Source organism: Chamaea fasciata, unplaced genomic scaffold (genome assembly GCF_029207755.1).
Source record: "Chamaea fasciata isolate MVZ Bird 193981 ecotype frontalis unplaced genomic scaffold, bChaFas1.0.hap1 SCAF_4, whole genome shotgun sequence".
Taxonomy (NCBI): domain Eukaryota; kingdom Metazoa; phylum Chordata; class Aves; order Passeriformes; family Sylviidae; genus Chamaea; species Chamaea fasciata.
Window position 1 is genome coordinate 82,310,062 of NW_027094089.1, and position 12,320 is coordinate 82,322,381.

Genomic DNA, 12,320 nt, shown 5'->3' on the forward strand with positions numbered 1-12,320 from the left:
TTTGTTGTTACAGCTCCTGGTTTTGGACAGGAACTCTCACAGGTGCACACACACCCTTTCTCCAGGCCAACTGTGTATTTTCCAGCTTAGCAGGTTACCCCCAGACGTGTGGAAATGTAAGAAGCAGAGCCCAATCCCAGCAGCGAGAACGCTGTGGATGCGTGTCCTGCAACAGCTGCAGGGGGACAGCGAGGGACAGGGACACCATGACCTCTCCACGTGCCAAGAGCCCTCACACGCCAGCAGCCTGACCTGAAAAAAACTGCTGTCCTTGTTAAAAATCACCTTACAACATGACATTGCTTCTCCTTTATAACAGGACATGCTACACGGGTGCTTCAAATGCTAATTCTGGCGCTTCCTGAAACACCCGGTGACCTGCGGACATCTCCCATCGCTTGCGTTTACAGCTTTTGTCCTGTCAGCCTGGGAAGCCAGCTCAGAGTAAAAACCCTCTGCAGCTCTTCAGAGCATTTTCACTATCAGTCACTGGCTCTATTAAGATTCTCAATGCGTGTATCTGGTTTCCAATAGTACGAGCTGCTTCGGAAAGGTTAGGGTTTGTTTTAAATAGCTCAGCCATCTGTCCTGCGGTGCCTGATGGGAGCTGCAGGGATCGAAGCAGCCAAAACAGAATTTTTCAAACTGTCAGCTTCTCATTACAAACATCGCAGCTTGAACACAGACCCGTGTCCTTAAAAATAAAGTTAAGTCTATGTATTTTTTCCTTGTGCATTATACAAACACTGCGAGTCGTGCTTCAGCACTTGTGTTGTTGGAATTTCATCAACGCAAATATTGGGCCTGAACCTCACCCAGCACCAGGCACTTTGCAAGCCTCATTTGTGTGCTTCGAGGCTTTGAACTAAAAAATACTTATTACAGCCCGGACACAGAACCAAGAACCAAAACAGAGCAGCAAGGAAAACACTTCATATGAATGGAAATCAGGCACACGGACCTACATTTTTGTCAGCCAGTTCCTAAATGTCAGCTGAAGCCCCTGGGCTCACCTATTCTAGAAAGTTAAATCAATTTATTCGCTTAATTCACAGGATTCACTTTCTTAATTAAACATTCGTTTTGAGGGAAATGAGTTGAGAGCACACAGGCCAGCTATGTGCAGCAGTTGATAGCAGCGATTGCTAATATACTGCTGGAAAAATAACGTGTGAGAAGCAAGCAGTATTTCCTTAGGCAAAAGCTGCCCCACATCAGACAATCGAGCATGGCCTTGCTGGCACCTACCAACCAGTGAAAATGCTGATTTTCCCCCTAATACTGCCCTGGGAAAGCCCACACAATCAACTACCCCCTACGAGTACCCAAGGAGATCAGACAGACAACAAATATATATTAATCAGAACAACATACCAAAGTTTATTGATTACTTCAAACAAAAGTTTTTGTAATGAAAAAAGAGCAAGTTGCATTCATAAAAGGTAACATTCACATTCAATTTCCTTGATATAAAGCAACATAAATGTATAAAATTGCATTTAAGTGAAAAAAATGTAAGGTTGCAGTCCTTTTTCTTTGCAAGAAGCTGAAAATGTATCTGCTCATTGCCTGTATATAATTTACATTTTCTATACACTACATGGTTTTTTTAAAAAAAAAAAAATTCATAGCTGGGAAATTGGATAAATGGTGCAGTATTAGGAAAGTTTTTCAACTCTGTGTATACAAATTCAATTTGAAGCTTTTATGCAATTCCAAGTAATTTATAACATTCTCGTAACCATTAGGATTAGTTTTTGAAAAGTCGCTATGACTACACCAAGCTCCGCTGTTATCACATAATAGTTTTAGAGGGAATCTTAATTACTTTCCTTATCTTTCAGCGTCACTAGTCAGTGATAAAACTTCAACAAATTATTATGAGAAAACCCCAGCCTTTTTTCCTTCAAGTTTCTCCACCGAAAAGCCTGTACTGACCTTTTACTGTACCTGAGCACCGTGACTGTGGCGGCATCAGGGAACAGAGCACCCACCACAGCATCGCTGTCCCACTGCTGCCACTCCAATCCAGCTGCCTTACACCTTACAGCCCCTACCACCACTTCTTCCTCCCCTCTCTAACCTCAAAAGGGGTCTCCTGCTTCCCCTGATTTCACAAGTCACCCACAGCAAAAGGAATTGCATTTCAGCCATTGCTGAGTGACAAGGATCAGCTCTTCTGCAGGACCAGGGCAGCCTGGCTGTCCTGGCACCCAGCACTACACCAGAGCACTACCTGAAGATCCAAGCCCAAGGAAAACTGCATTATCCCCAAAAGAGCTGCTCAGCCCAACTGTCAGCATGCACACCTTGGGTTTGAACGGACAGCTATTGCAATGGCTTCTTCCAGCTGGAGCCAGGACACTTGGAAACACCAAGAGAAAGATTTGGTTCTCAGAAGGCTCTGCCTTGAGACAGGCAGCAGAAATTATCCTCTTCAACGTGATTACTTGAACAGTTCAAACACACGTCAAGTTTCACTGTTCCCACCGGTATCACCAATGGAATTCCAGGGGAACAGACTCTGACCCTTGGAGTAGAGCATGACACGAAACAAACTGAGAAGCGAGGTGTCAGGCTTGGGACCATTCGGGCTTGGAATGGTTTTGAATCACAGGAATCAGGCATTTTAGCGCCCGTTTTTTAAAGGTTATGTAAACACAAGTCAGCAACCGTATACTTAAGGAGAATGGTTAGATTTGGCATAGAGAGCATATCCTCATTGTATTTGTCATATACTTGATCTGTAGGCACCACATTTCAGCAAGAAAAGTTGAGAAGGGGACAAGGTCTGCAAGTCGAATTCTAGGTCTGTGAAATGAGCCAGGAAATCACGAAACAAAAAAGAAGGAAGAAAATGAAAGCTTTGCCCATGGGACACATGCTGGCAGTGCAGCTCCTGACTTGCATGCAGCAAGGAGCTGAGCCGCGCGTGCTGACACGGCGCAGACACCACTTGTGCTGAGGCCAGTGCAGAGTGTATAATACAGTGGTCCTGTCCATCTGTCCCCTCCCGTGCTGGGTGATGGCAGAGCAGCCACAGGCCTGTGCAATCCCCTCTCCCACTCGGCTAAGGCCCATCCACAGTCCTCACGATGCACGAGAGAATCTGCCAGCAGCTGAGCCGCACCAGCCGAAGACAAACCGCAGGGATGGCAGCCAGAGAGCAAGGCTTGATTCTTCCAAAAAATTAACGGTCTGCTGTTCAACAAAATTTGGTGAGGGGAATGTTCTGTCTAGTCCCAAACTGTTTTGTTGTATGTACACGACACAAAGCCTGAGCGAGGGGGAGCCAAACCCGGCGGCAGCGCAGAGCTTGCTGCTTCTGAAATGAGCCTCGAAGCCTCTCACAGGAGTTCCTCTGGGGACATCAGCACGAGGGAGGGACTGTCACACCAACCAGCAGCTGCTCTGTCACTGCTTGTGACTTCACACAACAAAAAAAAAAAAAAGCTGCTCTTTCCACATAGGAAGTACCAGAGAGAAAAAAAAAAAAAAATTGAGTCAGGCATCTCACCTTTGCTGTGCAGAACCTAAAGAGGAAAAGTTTCCATGACCTTGGTACTAGGTCTAAAAAGAACATGCCAATTCAAAAAAACAAGTAAAATGTAAAGTGAAATCAGGTTCATGTATTCAATTTTAAACTGTCTTCTTTTTTCTTAGTGCAAATAACTCAAGATGCAGTTTTATACACCTACAGGTTCACAGGCACAGCCCGTGTCCCTGGGATCAGCCAAGGACTACACTGTCCCTCAGGCCTTTAAAGTGTAGGAGCAACTGCACAGTGCAGTAATGTGAGCACAGCCACAGGATCCTGGGCACTGGGGCTCAGAGCCTGCCACAGCCCAACTTTTGGGATTCCTTTCTCCCCCATGAAAGGTTCCTTCCATCACAAACAGCCACAACAACATTTTCTTCACCCTCCAGCAGGAAAAAACCCATCAGCAAAGTGGTTGTGGCAGGACGCTCTGGCACTTCCCAGCACTGCAGGTCTTCACATGGACACCACTGCTGTGGACAGACCACGGACTGTTTCCAGCTACACCTGGAGGAGGGAGCAGCAAGGATTTCTCCTGAATTTTCAGCTGATCCTGCCGTGTGCATCTGAGAAACCATGGCTGGGAGGGGGCAGCTGCCAGCCAAGAGGGGCTCCAGGGCTGCATCCACCTTCCGTGTGAGGGGAGCAGCCTCTTCCCAGTGCCTTCCGGGGGCTGGAGGGGAATGTTACTGGGTTGAAGTCTGTGCTACTTCTTTGGTCAGGCAGAGCAGGAGCTTTGAGCAGCTCTGCAGCGGGCAGAGGAAGCCTCTGAGTGAAATGGGGCTGGCACTGCACTCTTGCACTTCCATCCATGCTGTTCTGGGGGAATTCCTAAAGACGCTTTCTCAGCCTCCAAGGATGTAGGATTTGGCAGAATTGTTTTTTCTGGGAGGACAGGGAAGCCACAAGACCAAAGACTAACGGGTACCGTGGGGCCAGTGCCCTGGCTGCTCTATCAGCATGGCTGCTTACAGTCCTGGGGTACTATCAAAGGTCACTGCCAGGTTAAAACCATGGGTTTCCTACAGCATGACAATCAGTGTTTGTGTGGAGCACTTTAAGGTATCCTGAGAGGATATCTTTCTGCCAAATTAGTAACAGCATCTTCAGCCTTCACATAACCATTCTCTATACGTTTGTACGACACTAACACAGGCAGATCAAAGGGGCCAGCCTGCAAAAATCAGAAGGAAAACAAACATGTATTGCAACTGTTAGAGTCCCAAACTCATAAACCTTTTCCTGGGTTATTAAAAATATATATATATAGGAGAAGAAGAATGATTAGCCCATGATGAAAGTGCCAAATATCATTCACAACCAAGTAATCAGACGATAAATCCATTTTCACAACTTGGTATAAGACAATCAGTAACTTTTATCATGTCAGCTAAAGCCCAGTTCTATTTGGGTCCTTTCTTTCCACAGAAATCTGAACCATATTTTTTTTCCTGTGTATCTTCGCTTTGCTTCAGCATTTGACCAATGCTGCAGGAAGCCTAAAAGTGGCATCTGCCCCACTGTCCCCCGTGGCTGCTGCTCTGTGCTGGTCCAGCCACCTCCCAGCCCAGTCTGCACCAGTTTGTGGTGGTGGAGAGCACCACCTAATGTCAGTGGGGAAGGACTGGCTGCACAGGCCAGGTGCCAGCTGCACTGGGGGCCTGTCAAGCCCGGCTGCTGGCCCTGCCACGCCCATAAACCTCACCTCTTCAGCAGCCAGGTGTGGGCACAAAGCTGCGAGAGGTTCACAGGTGATCTGCAGGTGTATGTTTGCAGCAGACACCACGCACGTCTCCCCTAAAAGCAGGATTGTGAATTCAATTAGGCACTTTTGCTATTTTTACCCTGCTATTGGCTTATAATGAAGTTTAAAATCAAGTCAACTCGTACGAGGATGGTCTGGGTGTGTGTACAGACACACGGACACAGAGTCATGCCTCTGTCCCATGTGCTGACACACACAGATAAGTACATGTGTTTAGTTTCCATCTATGCAGATGAATTAAACATACTTATTTCTATCTGACAGAACAGCATGCACCCTAGAGAAAGGGATTTTGGTACAATTCAGATGCAATACTGGGATCATTTTAACAACTGAGATTTCCATACTTCACTGTAAATGTATCAGTGTTAGCTTTTATAACCACCAGCGGCAGCACAATTCAAACTGCACTCTCAAATTAAATTTTCTGTTAATATTAGACTGAAATAACTGCTAGATTTAAAGATTTGTTTACATATTGCTGAATATTTGAAAGGATCTGTACAAATACGGGATTCTGAAGAAGCTGGATAGTACAACATGCCCAAATTAAAATGCATCCCAAGCATTGCATCTCCATTCCACAAGGACAGGTGCCCCACACCGACAGTCAAGAGGATTACAAGAACCATGGTTTAATTGATTTGGAGGGGGTTACACTTGGTTAATCAACACCTTTAAAACCATCCCAACTCCTCCGGACAGGGTACCTGTTACAACACATTAGACTCATCTGAGAATGTTCTTAAAAGAAGAGGTCTGACAGAAGGTCTGGCCGACAATGAATCAGGTGCCTTCCTGCTGCTCTGCAACAGCGAGGCAAAGAGACTTATAGCACACGTGACCCTCAGCCTGCCGGGGTCAAACAACGCAAGACACAGAACCCCTTCCACAGCTCTGGCAATTTCACAAAGGATGGAGCAACACACGGTGACTAACACCGGCTGGGTTTTGCAGTGCAAGGGGCATGGGAGGTATTCAGAAACTGGCCCTGCTTCTCAGAATGTTCGGAGATTTGTGCTGCAGGTGCTTTTGAGGGAGGAAGACACCCCTGCTCTCCACACAACTGGAATGTGTAGAACTGCAAGCAATGGTGGAGAGATCTGCAGTGAATCCAAACACTAGGGACACGTAATGGAGGTGCTTTGCTGTGGGCGACCCCACCAGTCCCGTGGTCAGCAAGTCCAAGACTATCCCCTGACGTGAGGGTTGTGGGCTGTGGCTTAATCACTCACACAACGAACAAGGGCGGCATTGACTGGTGAGATGGACTCGGCAAGGTGGGCACTGGGGAAGCTCCTCCTATGTCAGACAAGCCTGAGCCATTTGACAAGTCATCCAGAGGACAATCAACATCAATTCCACCTTGTCCCACTCCTATCTGGTCCACTAACACAAAACTAAAGCCAGGGAGGAGAGTGTAACCAGCTTTGTCTGTGTCCACCTCACTTGGACGTCCTGAGCACGACCAGCTCACCCACCTGAGGTGCAGCAAGAGACCCAAGGGGAAGAGACAGACGAAAATACTTCAGCAAAAGACTTAAATTAAGGCAAAAGGTGGGGGAAAGCATGGTTCTGCTGCGTAGGCAAATCTAAATGTGGGTTTTCAGGAGTTAGGCATTAGAAGGAAGAAAAAAGCAGTTGAGCAAGCAACACATTGCGACTCAGAAAGGAAATCACCTTATTCACTCCAAGAAAAGCTGTGATTGCTGGAAGTTTGAGAAAGCATGAAGATAGTGGATGTTCCTGAGGAAGGAAGGCGCTTCGTTACCTAGTTCACAACAGCACAAAAGACAGAAAATTGCAGTACAAGAAAGAGAAAGGCAGAAACCAAGGAAAACACAAATGCGCCTTGCAGTTAAAAAACCGAACAGAGCCAAAACAAAATAAAAACAACCACCACATCTCCACACAGAAAATTTAATAAAGGCTGAGCAGAGCTGATGCGCTGTGTTATAGGAAACTGGGGGTGAAACCCTGCCCCACTGGGATCAAGGGCAAATGCCCAACGACCTGGCCTCAAGTCCATCCTCCCCTTCCAGAAGGGACCCTTGGCCACCAAGCTGTGGTGCAGGCCCTCATACAATGTCCCTAGTTTTGTTTTTCACTTAATGCTTCCCTCGGCACACTGATCTTTATTTTATTTCAATATTAAGGTCAGGATTCCCAAGAAGGGTTTTGATTTGAAATCATCTACCTGATCTTAGATGCCTTTACAAATCAGGCAGCTGACTTTGGTGTCTGATGGCTGACACAGATATCCAGAGCTGGCATCTCCTTCAGGCACTCACAATAAAGCTCTTACTCAAAATGTACATTTAAATACGGCTCAGCCTGTGTTTAGTTTGGGATGCACATCTGAAGAGACTTTCCTAGTTGACACTCGCTTTGCTTTGCTAAGTGATTTCACAAGAGCCTCTGTTAAATGAATATAAAGCACTCCCGAAAGTAAGCGTTGCAAGAGGGGATGGATCTTTGGCCAGCAGCTGAAGGCAAAAATGGGTCACCTCCCAGGTGAGTTGAGCTGGGCCTCAGAAATCCCCAGGTCACCCTTCCAGGGCAGTGTCCCCAAACTGTCCCATGCCTGCAGGTGAGAGCAACTCACTCCCAGCCTATTCAACAGGGGTGTCCAGCTAGAAACTATTAAATCACACTCCAGTGGAAGAAGTTACATGGATCCTCACAAAATACCACCACAGCTCTCTTAACCATCTCTATTGTTTTCTACTTTAACGATGCCGCATCCCTGGAAGTGCTCGAGGCCAGGCAGGATGGGGCCCTGACCACCCTGATCCAGTGCACGGCATCCCTGCCTACAGCAGGAGGCTGGAACTGGATGATCTCTGAGGAGCCTTCCAACCCAAACCACTCCGTGATTCTATCCATGACCGAGGGCTGGGGGTTATCTTACCCCAGCCCGGGTCCCTCCAGCTGTGCCCTGCTGCAGCCCAGGGACACGCAAACCCCAGGGCAAGAGGCAGGGCTGGCTGGCAATTCCCACATGCTGGGCCAGGGCAGGACTTGCTGATGCTGCAGGGGAAGAGAGAGGCTGCAGGAGGGGGAGCAGAGGCAAGGGCCAGGGGGCTCAGCACAGCGAGTCATGAGCCTGGCAGTGCTGGCCTTCACCACTTGCAGGAGCAACGCAGAAAACTTTTTTAAAAGAGGTTTCTACTTCCAAAGGGAGCCCTCCTCCCCAGCAGTGAAGGAAAGCTGTTAAGAAACCAGGAAACTTCCAGGGAGAGTGAAGATCACAGTCTGAGCCTTTGGTTATTTATGGAGGACGGGCAAATGTGACCTGACCCTGCTCCCACTGCACCAGCACCTGAGGACACACCCAGGGGGAGCATCCTGCTTGTGTTTTTTGACATTAAAAAAAAGCAGGGTTTTTTTCAGGACAAGATAAGGTGCGTTTGGTCATCAGCTCAGGCTGCACAAGGCTGATGCACTTCTCCAGGAGACACCACATTCCCACCCAGGGAAAGCAACTAAGGAAAGGCATAGGTTGACTCGCTCCCTGCTACAGATCTAGGCAGTATTTTTAGAAAAACTCCTCGACATTTTTGGCATGTGAAAGAGCAAGACAAGACTCTAGAAAGCCTTCCTTGAGATGTGAGTGGTATGTGGTACTGTTAGAGATTCATCTGGTGCCTAAGGGTAAGAAAGGTCTTCCTAAAAATACAGTGTGACACATCATCTTATTCCTTACCTGATGATTTTTCTCTTTTATATTTTTTAAAACTATTAGAAGAATTTCTGGGAAAAGGCTGATAAATATCAGGAGAATTATTGCCAGCCATGTGGAAACAGAAGTCAGCATATGAGCAAATACAAAATACATTCTTTGCTGCTTCAAGAAAGGCCTGAAAAAGAAAGGATACAAATAAATTCTGGTTAACACAGGTTTTCCAAGAAGATCTCAATCAAAGGAGATTTCTGGGAAAGCTATTAGCAGTTATGCCTCCCTTCCAGAGAGAGATGGATACAGCACAAAAACACACTGTCCATCCTTCTCCCAATCCATCTCCTGCCTCCAGCTGAACTATTTCTGGAAGACTGTCATGATCCATTTTGCATCTTCCACGTCTGTTTCTTTTCAGGGTGGGAAGGGGTTCAAATTTAGCCACCATCACTGAAAGATAAATTATTCACCTCATCAAAAACCAGGTTTTTATTTCAACTTCAGGCTTTGCTATAGCTTCTGGTTTGGTTTTGAGAGTGGAAATCCAGACTGTCTCAATCACAACAGGTTATTTGCCCCTTCCTCTCTTCCTTGATGGGAGAGAGCAAACACCAACTGCTTGTGAAAAACACCTCATCAATAACTGATGACAAGGATCCCAAAGCAGCTTTTGCTTACTGTTAGATCAAAAATACCGAGCTATGCAAGTTAAATAGACGAAAGAGTTTCCAGTAGAAAACTCACACATTTCGCATAGAGAGGTGGCTACACTGCAGATCCGATCTGTTGGTCAGCAAAAGTTAACTGAAGAGCTAAAGCCTGTGACCCCCATACAAGATATTTAAATCTGTTCCACATCCTTTTTAGCAGGTTGCTGGACCAAGGATCCAGCCAACAGCCCAGGGCAGCAGCCCATGGAAAAGCAAAGGTGTAAACCAGAGATGCTGTCTACTGTGAATGTCAGCTGAACATTTACTGCAACACAGGAAATACAGAACTGGTAATGTCTGCAACGTTCTAATGCTCACCTGCTTTGGCAACACCCTAAACCTAAAGCCCTGGGTGCACTCAAATCAGTGAGAATTTCTTCTACTCACATCCATGATTTCAACACCAGGACCTGGCCTTCTGTTTATTTCTCCCTCTGTCCCAGAGGGCCAGGTCCTCTTTCTCTGCATCTGCCTCATCTCTCCCTTCCGTTTCACCAGGGTTCTTTCCATCACAAATTCTTTCAGTCTCTCTCATCCACATGCACAAACAGACCCTAAAAGGTTCACTCTAGAACCTCCCAAGAAAGACAAGAGCCTCAGGACCAGAAATGACCCCGTGGGCAGAAAGCAAACACGCCCTGCCAAAGCTGAGCACCTGGATGATGCCCAGGGTGTTCTCTGTTTCAGGCTCTTCCCTCTGGTGGGCTGAGACCTCCTCAAACACGTCTCACCGTGCACCAGCCCTCTTCCAGCACGGGCTTTTGGTGGGTGTTGGATGGAGGCATCCCTTCCTCCCTCAGCAGAGAAAGGAGCAGGGTTGCACACACCTTGCCACCTGCAAGGATACCCCCGAGTATACCCGACTGCTGCACTGCCAAAGCCAGCACGGGGCATTCCCCTAAGAAAGCACAGTGGGTAGAAGAAAAGATACTTGCCAAATGACTCCTCCCCAAAAGAATGAGAAAAACACATAGAATGCAAGGGATCCCCAAATCACAAAATGGTTCATCCACGTCCAGAATCGGGTATCTAACGCTAGCTGTGGGAATAAAAAGAAACACAAAACAGGCTTTAGATACAGAGTGCATTGGACTGTATTTATATGAAGTTTCAGACATTTCACATTAAGGCTGAAGGTTCTCCAAACAGCTACCTCTGTGCATGTGGGCACCAGGAAAAAAAATTTACATGTCCACAGTCTGGCACAATGTTAGCAGGGAAACAGTGATATTCTAACTGTAACCGACACTTTTAAATGGAATAAATTTGATGCAATCCCTGACACTACAGGAAAGAAACATCTAAAGGTTACAGGGACTGTAATTGCCTCTTGTCACCACCTGCTGCCCTGAACCAAACACAAAAGACCTTTTGTAAGGCCTTATACAAACAGTTTGTTCTGGAAAGCTCCACGAAACAAAATAGATTTGCTATTGTTATTTGACACACGTGCTTCTGCGATCACTCTGGCACTCAGCCTTGTCTGAAACAAGGTAGACAAACCCAAATCCTCTACTGCTCCTCTCCTCTTGCTGGAATTGAACATCAGGAGCTGAAAGCGTGGGGAAATATCAATCATAACCAACTGGTGTCCTCAAAAAGGGGGAAAAAAACCGGAAGAACGATTTAAACAAAACAAGCATGTAAAGAGCAAGGGCTACACAAAGAAAAGTGAGCAGGTTCTGCTTCTATGGAAGAAGAGAAGATTAAAGTGCGACACTTCATCTTCAGCACACTGACTTATAGGATTTTACAGCGCACACAGGAGCCTTGGAAAAGGCCTGCAGTGAGGGACTGAGAAAGGAGGGGAGGTGCTAACCTTGAGAGTGACGGTGAACACCAGCACGGTGAAAACAATCGTCCCAAAGGTCCAGTTCCCAAACACCTGCAAAACACACAGCACTGCCACAGGCGCCCCAAACCTTCTCCGGGGAGGCACAGAAACGCTGCCAGGGATGGGGAGCAAGCAGGGAGCAGAGGGAGGGCGGGAGGGAGCCACTGCTAGGGGACACGGGCGCTGGGACAGGCTCCAGGCACGCGCGCGACTCGCCGCCCGCTACGCCACCCTGAGCCATGCAGTGCCACACAGACAGGTGACCAGAGCTGTGACGGTGACACGGACAACCTCCTACTAACAGCAATGTCGATCGAGGACACAAGTCATTGCACCACCTGCATTTCAGGGTTTCTTGGCAATTTACTCAGTTTCTGCTTTCTGCGCCACACTCATCATCATGTCTTTGCAGTCCCCTCTGCAGAGTGCACCAGTGGGTACTGTTCCATCTGGTTTGGTTTGTGGGTACTAGTGACTACGCACACAAAGAAAAGCAGATACTGTATATAAATCCAAATGATGGCAATGAATGGGAGAGATGCTTACCAAAGGCTGTCAAGATCTGAATGCATACATTAAAACAGAAAGTGAAATGTAAAAGTTTTCAAAAAACGCAAAAAAATTAAAGTCAATAGGAGTGAAAAACGAGTCAATCAAACATACATGGTATTATGAACAATTGCTGGTAGCAGTTCTTACAGGCATAAGTGTTTACAGAACAGGACATAACCACAGATCTTTTTGTAGTGCCACATAGACTTGACCTCTGAAGGCATTAGCAGAACATATCAGTG

The 12,320-nt window shown here is 46.8% G+C and overlaps 1 protein-coding gene across 5 annotated transcripts in view; it reads right to left on the reverse strand.

Annotated features, from left to right (window-relative positions):
* Positions 1–1,352: 1,352 nt before the first annotated feature.
* The window catches only part of ATP11C (ATPase phospholipid transporting 11C), a 56,506-nt gene continuing 45,538 nt past the window's right edge, over positions 1,353–12,320 (reverse strand). For 2 of the 5 annotated variants that reach the window (XM_066182216.1, XM_066182218.1), the window contains exons 26-29: positions 11,512–11,577; positions 10,628–10,731; positions 9,010–9,163; positions 1,353–4,712 (exon numbers count right to left, since the gene is read on the reverse strand). In XM_066182216.1, coding sequence (XP_066038313.1) covers positions 4,596–4,712; positions 9,010–9,163; positions 10,628–10,731; positions 11,512–11,577 — 441 coding nt within the window. In that variant the 3' untranslated portion in view covers positions 1,353–4,595. Of the gene's footprint in view, positions 4,713–6,013; positions 6,110–6,983; positions 7,075–9,009; positions 9,164–10,627; positions 10,732–11,511; positions 11,578–12,320 lie in introns of those variants that run through there. The other 3 variants (XM_066182220.1, XM_066182219.1, XM_066182221.1) reach the window with 3 other exon arrangements.